The 16,062-nt window shown below is 46.3% G+C and overlaps 1 protein-coding gene across 3 annotated transcripts in view; it reads right to left on the bottom strand.

Annotated features, from left to right (window-relative positions):
- Positions 1 to 16,062, bottom strand: part of NME6 (NME/NM23 nucleoside diphosphate kinase 6) — a 55,269-nt gene that overhangs the window by 32,967 nt on the left and 6,240 nt on the right. The window contains exons 2-3 of one of the 3 annotated variants that reach the window (XM_073579302.1): positions 9,518 to 9,604; positions 9,132 to 9,224 (exon numbers count right to left, since the gene is read on the bottom strand). In XM_073579302.1, the coding sequence (XP_073435403.1) occupies positions 9,132 to 9,218 (87 nt within the window). In that variant the 5' untranslated portion in view covers positions 9,219 to 9,224; positions 9,518 to 9,604. The remainder of the gene's footprint in view (positions 1 to 9,131; positions 9,225 to 9,517; positions 9,605 to 16,062) is intronic. The other 2 variants (XM_073579303.1, XM_073579304.1) reach the window with 2 other exon arrangements.

Here is a 16,062-nt window from a genome sequence, read left to right on the forward strand (position 1 = left end):
AGTGCAGAGCGTCATATAGTCTGGGATACTATGAAGGCGTTTTTGAGAGGGATTTTATTCAGAGAAGTGTCTCGATATAAGACTAGGTCTCAAAATCTAGACAAAGTAGTGATGGAGGAATTAAGAGCGGCTGAGGAAGCATTGGGTGCGCAGTGTACTAAAGCTACGCAGACTCGCATGAGAGTGGCCCAGTCGGAAGTTAATAAACTTCACATCCGTAAGGCGGAGAGACGGCGGGCATTTCAGAACGAGGCATTCTATGCGGAGGGTGAAAAAGTGGGGCACCTGCTCTCAGTGATAGCTTCGGCACAACGGGAATCCTCACATGTGTATACAATTAATAATAATAATAATAATAATAAATTTTATTTCTATAGCGCCGACATATTCCGCAGCACTTTACATTTCAGAGGGGATTTTTACAGACAAAAGACATTACAGCATAACAATAATCACATACAGTAGATTATAACAAATACCAAGAGGAATGAGGGCCCTGCTCGCAAGCTTACAGTCTATGAGGAAAGAGGTAGACACGAAAGGTGGGTGGTAACAGTTGCCCTGATTGTATGGACCAGCCATAATGTTAAGTGTGTGACAGTACAGACAGAGGGCTAATGGATGCATAAAGCATGTGGGAACATGATGTGGGAAATCTGGTTGTGGTAAACTTTTGGCTGTGCCACACAGGGATAGATTAGGTTAATGTGTTGAGGCGATAGGCCAGTCTGAATAAATGCGTTTTCAGGGCACGCTTAAAATTGTGGGGATTGGGGACTAATCGTATTGACCTGGGAAGTGCATTCCAAAGAATTGGTGCGGCACGTGTAAAGTCTTGGAGACGGGAGTGGGAGGTTCTGACTATTGAGGATACTAACCTCAGGTCATCAGCAGAACGGAGGGCGCGGGTAGGGTGGTATACTGAAACAAGGGAGGAGATGTAGGGTGGTGCTGAGCTATGGAGGGCTTTGTGGGTGAGGGTAATAAGTTTATACTGAATTCTGGAGTGGATGGGTAGCCAGTGTAATGACTGGCACAAGGTAGAGGCATCGGTGTAACGATTGGTCAGGAATATGATCCTGGCTGCAGCATTCAAGACAGATTGGAGAGGGGAGAGTTTGGTAAGAGGGAGACCGATTAGAAGAGAGTTACAATAGTCGAGACGAGAATGAATAAGAGAAACAGTAAGAGTTTTTGCAGAGTCCGAAATAAGAAAAGGTCGAATTCTAGAAATGTTTTTGAGGTGCAGATGACAAGAGCGAGCCAGTGATCGAATGTGGGGGGCAAAGGAAAGCTCAGAATCAAGTATGACCCCAAGACAGCGGGCCTGTTGCTGGGGAGTAATAGTGGAGCCACCCACAGAAATAGCAATGTCGGGTATAGGTACATTAGTAGAGGGAGGAAACACCAGGAGTTCAGTTTTTGACAGGTTCAGTTTCAGATATAGTGAGGACATGATGTTAGACACAGCGTTTAGACAATCGCCGGTATTTTCCAGAAAGGCTGGCGTGATGTCAGGAGAAGAAGCGTATAATTGGGTGTCATCAGCATAGAGATGGTACTGGAACCCAAATCTACTGATTGTTTGACCAATAGGGGCAGTGTACAAGGAGAAGAGGAGGGGGCCTAGAACCGATCCTTGGGGGACCCCAACAGTAAGGGGAAGGTGAGAGGAGGAGGAACCGGCAAAAGATACAGTAAAGGAGCGGTCAGAGAGATAGGAGGAGAACCAGGAGAGAACGGTGTCCTTGAGGCCAATAGAACGGAGCATAGTGAGGAGGCGCTGATGATCCACAGTGTCGAATGCTGCAGAGAGATCCAAGAGAATTAGCATGGAGTAATGACCATTTGATTTAGCTGTTAGCAGATCATTAGAGACTTTAGTGAGGGCAGTTTCAGTGGAGTGTAAAGAGCGGAAACCGGATTGGAGAGGGTCGAGAACAGAGTTTTCTGAGAGATAGCGGATAAGACGGGAGTGGACCAGGCGTTCCAGGAGTTTAGAGATGAAGGGAAGATTAGAGACAGGTCTATAGTTAGCGGCGCAGTTTTGGTCGAGGGATGGTTTTTTAAGTAGTGGATGTATGATGGCATGCTTAAATAAGGTGGGAAAAATACCAGAAGAGAGAGAGAGGTTAAATATTTTAGTTAGGTGAGGGGTGACAGCAGGGGAAAGGGACTGGAGGAGGTGTGACGGAAATGGGTCACTGGTGCAAGTAGTTGGGCGAGAAGATGCAAGGAGCCTGCTTACTTCTTCTGTGACTGGTTCAAAATCAGAGAGTGAGCTAGATGCAGTGGGGGAGGGAGGACAGTGCGTGGTATGAGGTGATTGGGAGATAATTTCCTGTCGAATCTGGTCCATTTTTTCTTTGAAGTAATTGGCCAGATTGTCAGCTCTGAGCTCTGTGGTTGGGGCCTGTACTCTTGGATTGAGTAGAGAATGAAAAGTGTCAAAAAGACGTTTTGGGTTATTTGACAGTGAGGTGATGAGGGTGTTGAAATAGGTTTGTTTGGAGAGGTGAAGGGCAGTGTTGTATGTTCTAAGCATAAACTTAAAATGTATGAAATCTTCGTGTAGATTGGATTTTCTCCACAGACGTTCGGCGCACCTGGAGCACCGCTGCAGGAAACGTGTTTGCACCGTGTGCCAGGGTTGTCGCCGTCTGCGTTGTGGTGTTCTATTTATAGGGGGTGCAAATTCATCCAGGGCACTTTGAAGTGTTTCATTGTAATGCTTCAATGCAGAATCAGGACATGAGAGGGAGGAGATAGGGGCCAATGAAGACTGCAAGTTCTTCATAAGTTTCTGGGTGTTAATGGCCTGTATGTTTCTATAAGTATGGACAGTGGGGGTGACCTGAGCAGCCTGGCAGTTAAAACTAAGGAAGGTAATGTGGTTACACAGGGGGATCAAATTCTGGATGTATTTAAACAATTTTATAGTGAGCTATACTCCTCAAAGATACATAAAGGTCAAGAGGAGATGGACAGGTATCTGAGGGCAATTAAGCTTCCTAGATTAGGGGAGGAAGACAGAGAATGGATGGATAGGCCGCTTGCAGCGGAGGAGTTGAGGGTGGCACTGGCGGACATGGCGGGAAATAAGGCCCCGGGGGCAGATGGCATTCCGGCAGAGGTGTATAAAGTTTTTAATGAAGTAGTAATAACTAAATTGGAGAAGGTATTTAATGAGTCGTTGGAGAGGGGAATGTTACCTACATTTATGAGAGAGGCCATTGTTGTGGTCATTCCTAAAGCTGATAAGGACCCATTGAATCCGGAGTCCTACAGACCAATTTCACTCCTTACGGCAGATGTAAAGATTCTGGCGAAGGCCTTGGCCAACAGACTGACCCACGTGATTGATAAAGTAATTCACCCAGATCAATCGGGATTTATGCCCAATGAATCTACAGCAATCAATTTAAGGAGGCTATATTTTAATATGCAAATTCCAGCCGAAAATGCTGGAAAGCGAGTAGTAGTGTCTTTGGATGCCCATAAGGCCTTTGATTGTGTAGAATGGAAGTACTTGTGGTCGGTTTTGATGGGCCTTGGGTTCCCGCCCAAGTTTATATCTTGGGTGGGGTTGCTATACTCCTCTCCAATGGCAAAAATTAGAGTGAATAATGAATTATCTGATAGTTTCTCATTACATAGGGGTACGAGGCAGGGGTGCCCGTTGTCTCCGTTGCTGTTTGCCCTCGCCGTGGAGCCTCTGGCCACTAAAATAAGGGATGCACAAGAGATAAAAGGATTTGTCTATGGAGTGAAGGAGGAGAGGGTGTCTTTGTATGCCGACGATATTTTGTTATTTTTGGAGGACTCAGGGGAGAATTTGGATAACGCGGTGGCATTAATTGAGGAATTCGGGGAATTTTCCGGACTCAAAATCAATTGGGACAAATCGTGCATAATGCCCATTGATGAGGTAGATAGGGATATGGGGGAGGTGGAAAGGTCAGCAAAATTGAAGGTAGTTTCGGGATTTAAATATTTGGGGATACAAATCGCCCTTCCTTTGACTAGGTTTGAAGAACTTAATCTAAGGCCTTTGCTACAAAAAATTCATTCCAAAATATCGGCATGGAATAAATTACATCTTTCGGTAATTGGAAGGGTGAACCTTTTAAAAATTATTGTGATGCCACAGCTTTTATATGTACTGCATAATTCTCCAATTTGGATCTCGCAGAGTAGGTTCCACAAAATTAAATCGCTGTTTGGCGAACTAATATGGGGGGGGGGAAAGCCCACGGTTTAAACAAGAAACTTTGCAGAGGCCAAACGAGGAAGGAGGTTTGGCGCTACCCAACCCCTGGATTTATTTTTTATCAGCACAATGCCAGCATATTGGAGGATGGGGGGTGGAGACGGGACAGGGACAATCGCCTAGTAGTTTGAGATATTTGTTTGGAAAATGGCCTCTGGGAGAGAGTTTGGAAGGGGGGCAGTTTTTAAAATTAGGCTCTCGGTTTCCTACTGTTCTCCTAATTCATAAGGTATGGGAAAAAGTTAAACAGATTAGGGGTGTCACGGGCCTTACCAAATGCTCTCCTGTATGGGATAATATAAATTTGCAAGAATTCGAGCAAATGGAAGGATTTGGGCCCTGGAGAGAGGCAGGAATCAGAAGGATGGGACAGCTAATGGGTCAGGGGAGACTTAAGTCATTTGTGGAGCTGCAAACAGAATTCCAGTTACAGCATTCAAATTTATTTCATTATAAAAGAATTCATCATGCGTATCGGTCGCAATGTCGGAGAAAACTTATTGAGATCCAGTTTGATATCACGCTGGCCTCCATTTTGGAGAACAGCGTGACAAGGGGAGAAGTGTATAGAGATTTATTATTCACTTTTCTAGTCAAACATCCCATCAAGTCTAGAGTGAAATGGGAGGCTGAATTGGGAGAGATAAATGACGATAGATGGGAATCTATTTTAGAATATGTGCCTAAGATCTCTATGAGCGAACCTGGGAGGATGTCTCAGCTATACGTACAGTGGGGCAAAAAAGTATTTAGTCAGTCAGCAATAGTGCAAGTTCCACCACTTAAAAAGATGAGAGGCGTCTGTAATTTACATCATAGGTAGACCTCAACTATGGGAGACAAACTGAGAAAAAAAAATCCAGAAAATCACATTGTCTGTTTTTTTTTTCATTTTATTTGCATATTATGGTGGAAAATAAGTATTTGGTCAGAAACAAGCAATCAAGATTTCTGGCTCTCACAGACCTGTAACTTCTTCTTTAAGAGTCTCCTCTTTCCTCCACTCATTACCTGTAGTAATGGCACCTGTTTAAACTTGTTATCAGTATAAAAAGACACCTGTGCACACCCTCAAACAGTCTGACTCCAAACTCCACTATGGTGAAGACCAAAGAGCTGTCAAAGGACACCAGAAACAAAATTGTAGCCCTGCACCAGGCTGGGAAGACTGAATCTGCAATAAGCAACCAGCTTGGAGTGAAGAAATCAACTGTGGGAGCAATAATTAGAAAATGGAAGACATACAAGACCACTGATAATCTCCCTCGATCTGGTGCTCCACGCAAAATCCCACCCCGTGGGGTCAGAATGATCACAAGAACGGTGAGCAAAAATCCCAGAACCATGCGGGGGGACCTAGTGAATGAACTGCAGAGAGCTGGGACCAATGTAACAAGGCCTACCATAAGTAACACACTACGCCACCATGGACTCAGATCCTGCAGTGCCAGACGTGTCCCACTGCTTAAGCCTGTACATGTCCGAGCCCGTCTGAAGTTTGCTAGAGAGTATTTGGATGATCCAGAGGAGTTTTGGGAGAATGTCCTATGGTCTGATGAAACCAAACTGGAACTGTTTGGTAGAAACACAACTTGTCGTGTTTGGAGGAAAAAGAATACTGAGTTGCATGCATCAAACACCATACCTACTGTAAAGCATGGTGGTGGAAACATCATGCTTTGGGGCTGTTTCTCTGCAAAGGGGCCAGGACGACTGATCCGGGTACATGAAAGAATGAATGGGGCCATGTATCGTGAGATTTTGAGTGCAAACCTCCTTCCATCAGCAAGGGCATTGATGATAAAACGTGGCTGGGTCTTTCAACATGACAATGATCCAAAGCACACCGCCAGGGCAACGAAGGAGTGGCTTCGTAAGAAGCATTTCAAGGTCCTGGAGTGGCCTAGCCAGTCTCCAGATCTCAACCCTATTGAAAACCTTTGGAGGGAGTTGAAAGTCCGTGTTGCCAAGCGAAAAGCCAAAAACATCACTGCTCTAGAGGAGATCTGCATGGAGGAATGGGCCAACATACCAACAACAGTGTGTGGCAACCTTGTGAAGACTTACAGAAAACGTTTGACCTCTGTCATTGCCAACAAAGGATATATCACAAAGTATAGATGAAATTTTATTTCTGACCAAATACTTATTTTCCACCATAATATGCAAATAAAATGAAAAAAAAACAGACAATGTGATTTTCTGGATTTTTTTTTCTCAGTTTGTCTCCCATAGTTGAGGTCTACCTACGATGTAAATTACAGACGCCTCTCATCTTTTTAAGTGGTGGAACTTGCACTATTGCTGACTGACTAAATACTTTTTTGCCCCACTGTAATTCATAGAGCTTACAGAACTCCAGATAGAATGTTCAAGATGGGTTTGAGGTCCGATTCCGAGTGTCCACGATGTTCGCAGGAACGGGCAGACATGCTGCACATGCTGTGGCATTGCCCTAGATTGTCTACATACTGGACAGTTGTATTGAGTCGGATTGAATTGATATATAGGTGTGCAATCCCCAGAGACCGTTTGGTCTGTATATTAGGTTATGTGGAAGAATTAGTAGCGGTATCCATGGTCAAACTGGCGATTGCTAGACTGGCAAGGAAGTTGATCGCTCGGTTCTGGATCAGAGAAGAGCCTCCGACTAGACGAGACTTTCTTACGCAGGTGGAGCATATAATTTCATTGGAAAAAAGTATTTATACTAAGAGAAATAAACTCGATGTATTTCATAAGATATGGCAGCCATGGGTAGAATGGAGTTAGATTTGTGGGGAGGATGTATTATGATATAGAGGATGTTCATAATAAACAATTATATATGGATGTGGGAAAGAGTACCGGAATAGAAATGAGGAAGACACTGAAGGGGTCTCGGAGGGGGGGAGTTTTGTCATAAAAATATATGATTATATGTGAACAATTGCTTGATGTCATATATGTTAGAATTGTTATCATTAATAAAAATTTATCTGATTAAAAAAAAAGAAGAAATGGGAGAGGCTCATCCCAGATACACAGGGGGAGAGGAGTGGGAAGAAATTCTGGAGTCACCAACCAGGGTATCTCCATCCATCAATAACAGGATGATACAATTATATATTATAAATCAATCATATTCTCTTTAAGATGGGCCGATACCCGTCATCGGAATGTTTGAGATGTCATTCAGTAGATGCAGATTTTATCCATATGATCTGGTACTGTCCTATTGTTGCGCAATACTGGAGGGAGGTGACATCACTATTGACATCTCTGGTACAAATTCCTGTTCCCCTTGAGCCGTTGGTTTGTCTTTTCGGAGTATGGGATGAGGAGACATGGGATCAATATGTTGGGATTTTTCTACGGGAGACGCTGTTTATGGCACGAAAGGTACTGGCATTAAGGTGGTTGGGAGGTTCGTCTCCCTCTCTCGGGTCCTGGATCAATTTGGTAAATTCGATTATCCCATATGAACGCACGTTATATCAAAACAGAGGGTGCCCGGGTAACTTCGAAAAGATTTGGGAAAGGTGGAATTCCTCTCACCTCGCTTTGTAGAGTAGAGATGTCACATAGTGAATAGCTAATTATGTGGATGTAGGCTGCGGAATAGTTTATGTTTTTGTAGATGTAGGTACGGTTTAGAAGCTAGGTAGATTTCATCACTGGAATAATAACACAAAGGCATTGTGATTTAATTGACATTATGTTTTGCTTTATTTTGTATACAACTGGTGTGCACATTTTGCTTACATTTTAATGTCATATGAAGCATATTTATATCTAGTATCAAGCTTAACATAACATGCCAGTGTGTGAATTGTATATCTGTTTATGGTTTAGTAAAAGAATTAAAAAAAAACAAAAAACGCCCAGGCCGGGAGTATGCTTATCGAAACTTGAGATCACATTAATTTTTTTTCTAGTTACGCCGTTTACCGATAAGATTAATTTTCCATTTTCAGAGAACCTACTTTTCTGAAAGCAGCGATACCAAATATGTGTATTTTTCTATTTTTTTAATGGGGCAGACAGACAATAGCAGACCCCAACCCATCTGCGCCCTGCGATCATGTGACAGGAGTGGCAATGGTCGGATGTATGACGCGCTTCCTGACAGTGCGTGTTAAATCCCACTATCAGCGGCTAACAGTGGGATTTAACTGGTTAATAGCTGAGTTTGGAGCCACTGCTCCACCCGCGGCTGTTAAAGACACATAGTGACTGATTAAATCATCTATCATGTGTGGGGGGAAAAGGTGGGCTCAACATGCAATGCAGGGACACGACTTTTGACGCAAATATACGTCAAAGGTGGTAAAGGGGTCAAGACCGGACAACCCCTTTAAGGGTATGTGCACACGCTGCGGATTCTGCTGCAGATCCGCAGCGGTTTTGGCCCTGCGGGGATCCGCAGCAGAATTAGCTGCATTTTACAGTACCATTATATCCTATGGAAAATGGAAACCGCAGTGCAGACGGTGCGGAATTTTCTGCGCGGTTTTTGCTGCGGTTTCCAATCTGCAGAAAGAATTGACATGTCATTCTTTTCTGCGGATTCCGCTGCGGTTTGCCATCTCCTCCATTGTAGAGGTGATAAACCGCAGGCTAATCCGCAGGTCTTTTGACCTGTGGATTTACCTGCGGATTTTGCAAAGCCCGCTGACCAATCCGCAGCGTGTGCACATAGCCTAAGGCTATAGATTTAATGCGCAGGTCTACTTTTATCCTAGATTGGATTTATACTTGATGGAGTCTTAATTGTATCTACGGTAATAACTGACATTATCTCATGGCATACCTTTTCATTGCTGGATCATTTACTCATTTATAATTGGTAAGTAGTACATTTATCCAATAAAATACTTACGTCAGATATAATGGGATGTGCCACTGCGTCTGGCTTAACCACAGCCAATGTGAGCTGAAGAGAACGAGTCCAGCGAAATGTGGACATGATCACCTACAGGAACGAGGTGTAGAGACACAACATCATATACAATGAAAAGCATAGAAAATAAATTATTGACAAATCACATTATACGTCAATGGTCTCCAGTGGGGGGGGGTCAGTGGTGTCCATTCTGGGGCAGATGCAGCAGTGTATTGTGGAAATAAACCCATGAAGTTGGATTATAGCATTAAAAGTATTAAATATGTGAGATGTCACCTGCTGACCAATAACAAATAATGACAACATGATATTTTAGTATTTGCAGGTTACTGTAACAGACCTTTTCCCGCATTCTAACTTACATGTATGTGATGGAGATTGCTTAAAGGGTCTTGTCTGTGCCGGAGTGATCACCTGCTGGAGGGCGGTTAAATTGTCTCCTATCTAGACTAATAAAAATACATTATTTTTATTAAATAATATTTACCAAATACAATATTTGGCAGCCTTACAGTCATAGTGACTTGTATAATAAAAAACAATTTGAGCAATTAAAGGGGTTGTCTGCTACTTTGATACCTATAAGCTCCAGCCGTATGTACAAAATGTACAAGTAGTGTCCGACGCTGAAAGCTGCAGATCAGCTCCTATTCAGCTGAATAAGGATAAGTCCTCAATATTGAAGTAGTGGACAACCCCTTTAAGTAGATGATATGGTGTAATAAGATAAACAGCCAACGTCAGAAAAAGTTTAAATTAGAAATACAAATTACATTTTAAGTCCCCCAACAGCTAAAAAAATTATAAAACTTGTTTTTCAGTAAACAAGGCCTTAAACACTTAAAGGGAATCTGACACCCCTTTTTTGAGATATCATATAATCAGGGGTGGGATTCAGCGGGTTCTCCCCGGTTCGGTGGAACCGGTTGTTAAAAAAGCAGCCGGTTTCCCGAACAGGGGAGATCCAGAGCCGCGATCCGGTCCTCTGATGTTGCTGGCGGCGCTGCTTGCAGGCAAGGAGCAGAGGAGGACTCTTGCTCTGCTTCCTGCCGGATACCGCGCATTGATACTTGACGTGCTGCTCTTTGTCTGCTGACTACTGGACAGAGCAGCACAGCACACCCCGGCGACCCCCGCTGCCCGTGCACTGATTCCTGCGGCGCAGTGTGGCTATAATTGGCGGGTAACTAGACTCTGGAGCTCGCTGGACTGGACTCAGGAGTTACCTGCTGCTGCGGCTGCCCAGTGAGCTGAGCGCCAGAGCCTGGACAGGAGGACACTAGTCTGTGTGTGGTGACCGTGGCCCGCCGCCCACCTGCCTCACCGCGGGATTATTTACTTCAGTCTTCAGTTCAACTTCAGCCTGTGGTACACACAGGCCAACACCAGGTCAGTTGTATATGTGCAGTGCTGCTGCTTATTGGGGACCTGTGCTTTGCAGTGCTGCCTATTAGGGACCCGTGTGCCTGCCTATTAGGGACCTGTGCAGCACTGTGCTACCTATTGGGGACCTGTGCCTGCCTTTTGGGGACCTGTGCTGCCTATTGGGGACCTGTGCCTGCCTATTACGGAACAATGCTGCCTATTGGGGACCTGTGCCTGCCTATTATGGAACAATGCTGCCTATTGGGGACCTGTGCTGCCTATTAGGGAACAATGCTGCCTATTGGGGACCTGTGCCTGCCTATTGGGGACCTGTGCCTGCCTATTAGGGAACAATGCTGCCTATTGGGGACCTGTGCTGCCTATTAGGGGACAATGCTGCCTATTGGGGACCTGTGCTGCCTATTGGGGACCTGTGCTACCTATTGGGGAACACTGCTGTCTATTGGGGACCTGTGCTGCCTATTGGGGACCTGTGCCGCCTATTGGGGACCTGTGCCTGCCTATTGGGGACCTGTGCCTGCCTATTAGGGAACAATGCTGCCTATTGGGGACCTGTGCTGCCTATTAGGGGACAATGCTGCCTATTGGGGACCTGTGCTGCCTATTGGGGACCTGTGCTACCTATTGGGGAACACTGCTGTCTATTGGGGACCTGTGCTGCCTATTGGGGACCTGTGCCACCTATTGGGGACCTGTGCCTGCCTATTGGGGACCTGTGCCTGCCTATTGGGGACCTGTGCCTGCCTATTAGGGAACAATGCTGCCTATTGGGGACCTGTGCTGCCTATTAGGGAACAATGCTGCCTATTGGGGACCTGTGCCTGCCTATTGGGGATTTGGCACATTGTAGTTCTGATGTGATTTTATAAGTACTATACATTAATAAATTATTATTACTCTGTCGATTATACTTGTGGTTGTGATATTTTCATGAACCATTCTTTTTGTGGTGTTCTAGTTGTGGAAATATGCCAATTTAACCCTGCAATTAAAATCATCATTGTTTGACATAGATGGGACTTGAGTAACACCAGTTTGCAGGAAGGGTATGGTGATTTTTACTTTTAATTTCCATTAGGACGCAGACATGTAGTGCACAGCCTGGCCAGCTGGACAGTCAAGTGAGACAGCTGCATAGAAATATATGCAGCTGTCATACTCGGGTCAGGAGAGTCGCTGGCCAGAATGTGCACTGTTCTGATCTCATTCCAATTTATTTTTTTTCAACTGTTTGACTGCGCCCCTACTTGTATATGTTTGAGGAAAAGGTGCGTGTAAATGAGTGTGGCTTAATAATGGGTGTGGTTTAAATGGGTGTGGCTTAAAATGGGTGTGGTTTTCCTACACACAAACACAGAACCTGTTGTTAAAAATTTGAATCCCACCACTGCATATAATGATATCATTCAATTGTGTGTCACATATGGATTCTCTTAGTACTTTTGCTTCCCCCTGACTCCACACCTTTCATGCATAAATACCTTTTTTATATCGGTTCAGATGTATGTAAACTGCCACGGTCCGGTCCGCTGGGCGGGGCTTATTCACCTGCTCCCCCCCTCCCTGTCTTGCTCTATGCATTTCTTCTTGTGTAGAGCAAGACAGGGAGGGGGGAGCAGGTGAATAAGCCCCGCCCAGCGGACCGGACAGCGGCAGTTTACATACATCTGAACTGATATAAAAAAGGTATTTAGGCAAGAAAGGTGCGGGGTCAGAGGGAAGCAAAAGTACTAAGAGAATCCTTATGTGACACACAATTGAATGATATCATTATATGATATCTCAAAAAAGGGGTGACAGATTCCCTTTAAGTAAATAAAAAAATAAACTAAACTTGGAGCATGCATATTGTGTAAGGCAAAAATAGGAAAACAATGTGTTGACAATTAAAATTGTCTCCTGGGTTGTTAAAGGGTTATTACCTTACATAAAGTGGCATTTTAACTAGGAAATACCATCATTTTTTGATGATCCAACAGAAGAGACCCTGGCGATCCTGATATTTAAAGGGAGTCTGTCACCCCCAAAACTCAGTTTCAACTAATCAGATGGTTGTATAGAACAGAGTTCCCCAACTCCGGTCCTCAAGGCCCACCAACAGGTCATGTTTTCAGGATTTCCCTTGTATTGTACAGGTGAAGCAATTATCACCTGAGCAATACTAAGGAAATCCCGAAAACATGATCTGTTGGTGGGCCTTGAGTTGGGGAACTCTGGTATAGGAGACATAGCCCCTATAAAAAATAAAAAAAATCATGCCTCTTGTTTTGTTTTCTGTAATTATCTATAAAATGATCTTTAAGCCATATACAAATGTGAATGCTTCAAGCACCCTTGGTCCAGCCAAAACCCTCAGTGCACCATTGTGCGCTTCCCAATAAAACAGCTGTGCGCACCCTGACCCTGCAGGAGCAGAAAGCACAGTTTTTCCTGATTAAGCCTTCAGACCATTTGAGATATCTGGAAGAATGATTCTCCAGAAAAGAAAAGATGAGCGCTACCACGAGTCCTGTGTTATCCAAACAGGAAACTAACCCGAGACCATTCATGTGAGGTCAGTTTTCATCTAAGTGAGTGGGCTCACAATTTTGCCTAAATGCACTGCCCCAAATATATCGTCTCCCAAGATCTCGACCTCCAGCAGCCATATTCCCAAAGTCCACTACAGTGAAAACAATGGGAAATGCGGGAACTCCACCAACATTTTCTGCAGGCCCGAAGCCATCCGCAGCCTCGCACCGCCAAACATCTCCTCCTCCCAGCCTGGGGCCCGCAGCCGCTGCCAGCTTCCTGCAGCAGCAACCCTGCCTCCTGGGACCCCAGCTACCGTAAAAGTGGACTATAAGATGCACCACCATTATATTAAAGGGAATCTGTCACCTTATTTTTCGCCTATCAGCTGCGGCCACCGCCATCAGGGGATTATCTCCAGCATTCTGTAATACTGTAGATAAGCCCCCCGATGGAACCTGAAAGATAAGAGGTCCAGTGCCTGCGCACTGCAGTACTCTGCTCTGCCTTCAACAGGGCAGAGTAGTGCGCCTGTGCCGAAGCCGCAATGGGCAGGAATCAAGAGGACGTCATCGCTGCAAGATGAGAGGCGCAGGACCGGACCGCGACTCCCTCCGGACCCGAACTGCCCCTGGGTGAGTATAATATAACTCGTTTTTCTTATCTTTCAGGGTACATCGGGGGCTTATCTACAGCATTACAGTGACATGTCTGTGGAGGCAGTGACAGAGGCAGCAGTGACCTGTCTGTGGAGGCAGTGACAGAAGAGGCAGCAGTGACCTGTCTGTGGAGGCAGTGACATATAGAGGCAGCAGTGACCTGTCTGTGGAGGCAGTGACAGATAAGGCAGCAGTGACAGATAGAGGCAGCAGTGACCTGTCTGTGGAGGCAGTGATAGATAGAGGCAGCAGTGACCTGTCTGTGGAGGTAGTGACAAATAGAGTCAGCAGTGACCTGTCTGTGGAGGCAGTGACAGATAAGTCAGCAGTGACCTGTCTGTGGAGGCAGTGACAGATAAGGCAGCAGTGACCTGTCTGTGGAGGTAGTGACAGATAAGGCAGCAGTGACCTGTCTGTGGAGGCAGTGACAGATAAGGCAGCAGTGACCTGTCTGTGGAGGAAGTGACAGATAAGGCAGCAGTGACCTGTCTGTGGAGGCAGTGACAGATAAGGCAGCAGTGACCTGTCTGTGGAGGCAGTGACATATAGAGGCAGCAGTGACCTGTCTGTGGAGGCAGTGACAGATAAGGCAGCAGTGACAGATAGAGGCAGCAGTGACCTGTCTGTGGAGGCAGTGATAGATAGAGGCAGCAGTGACCTGTCTGTGGAGGTAGTGACAAATAGAGTCAGCAGTGACCTGTCTGTGGAGGCAGTGACAGATAAGTCAGCAGTGACCTGTCTGTGGAGGCAGTGACAGATAAGGCAGCAGTGACCTGTCTGTGGAGGTAGTGACAGATAGAGGCAGCAGTTACCTGTCTGTGGAGGCAGTGACAGATAGAGACAGCAGTGACAGATAGAGGCAGCAGTGGCCTGTCTGTGGAGGCAGTGACAGATAAGGCAGCAGTGACCTGTCTGTGGAGGCAGTGACAGAAGAGGCAGCAGTGACCTGTCTGTGGAGGCAGTGACATATAGAGGCAGCAGTGACCTGTCTGTGGAGGCAGTGACAGATAAGGCAGCAGTGACAGATAGAGGCAGCAGTGACCTGTCTGTGGAGGCAGTGACAGACAGAGGCGGCAGTGACCTGTCTGTGGAGGCAGTGACAGATAGAGGCAGCAGTGACCTGTCTGTGGAGGCAGTGACCTGTCTGTGGAGGCAGTGACAGATAGAGGCAGCAGTGACTTGTCTGTGGAGGCAGTGACAGATGCAACAGTGACCTGTCTGTGGAGGCAGTGACAGATAGAGGCAGCAGTGACCTGTCTGTGGAGGCAGTGACAGATAGAGGCAGCAGTGACCTGTCTGTGGAGGCAGTGAAAGACAGAGGCAGCAGTGACTGGTCTGTGGAGGCAGTGACAGATAAGACAGCAGTGACCTGTCTGGGAGGCAGTGACAGACAGAGGCGGCAGTGGAAGGCAGTGACAGATAGAGGTAGCAGTGACCTGTCTGTGGAGGCAGTGACAGATAATGCAGCAGTGACCTGTCTGTGGAGGCAGTGACAGATAAGGCAGCAGTGACCTGTCTGTGGAGTCAGTGACAGACAGAGGCGGCAGTGACCTGTCTGTGGAGGCAGTGACAGATAGAGGCAGCAGTGACCTGTCTGTGGAGGCAGTGACAGATAGAGGCAGCAGTTACCTGTCTGTCGAGGCAGTGACAAATAAGGCAGCAGTGACCTGTCTGTGGAGGCAATGAAAGATAGAGGCAGCAGTGACCGGTCTATGGAGGCAGTGACAGATAGAGGCAGCAGTGACCTGTCTGTGGAGGCAGTGACAGACAGAGGCAGCAGTGACCGGTCTGTGGAGGCAGTGACAGATAGAGGCAGCAGTGACCTGTCTGTGGAGGCAGTGACAGATAGAGGCAGCAGTGACCTGTCTGTGGAGGCAGTGACAGAGGCAGCAGTGACCTGTCTGTGGAGGCAATGACCGGTCTGTGGAGGCAGTGACAGATAGAAGCAGCAGTGACCTGTCTGTGGAGGCAGTGACAGATAGAGGCAGCAGTGACCTGTCTGTGGAGGCCATGACAGATAGAGGCAGCAGTGACCGGTCTGTGGAGGCAGTGACAGATAGAGGCAGCAGTGACCTGTCTGTGGAGGCAGTGAAAGACAGAGGCAGCAGACTGGTCTGTGGAGGCAGTGACAGATAGAAGCAGCAGGGACCTGTCTGTGGAGGCTGACAGATAGAGGCAGCAGTGACCGGTCTGTGGAGGCAGTGACAGAGGCAGCAGTGACCTGTCTGTGGAGGCAGTGACAGATAGAGGCAGCAGTGACCTGTCTGTGGAGGCAGTGACAGATAGAGGCAGCAGTGACCGGTCTGTGGAGGCAGTGACAGAAAGAGGCGGCAGTGACCTGTCTGTGGAGG

The sequence above is a fragment of the Dendrobates tinctorius genome, unplaced genomic scaffold (assembly GCF_039654945.1).
Source record: "Dendrobates tinctorius isolate UK_male_01 unplaced genomic scaffold, ASM3965494v1 ptg000062l, whole genome shotgun sequence".
Taxonomy (NCBI): domain Eukaryota; kingdom Metazoa; phylum Chordata; class Amphibia; order Anura; family Dendrobatidae; genus Dendrobates; species Dendrobates tinctorius.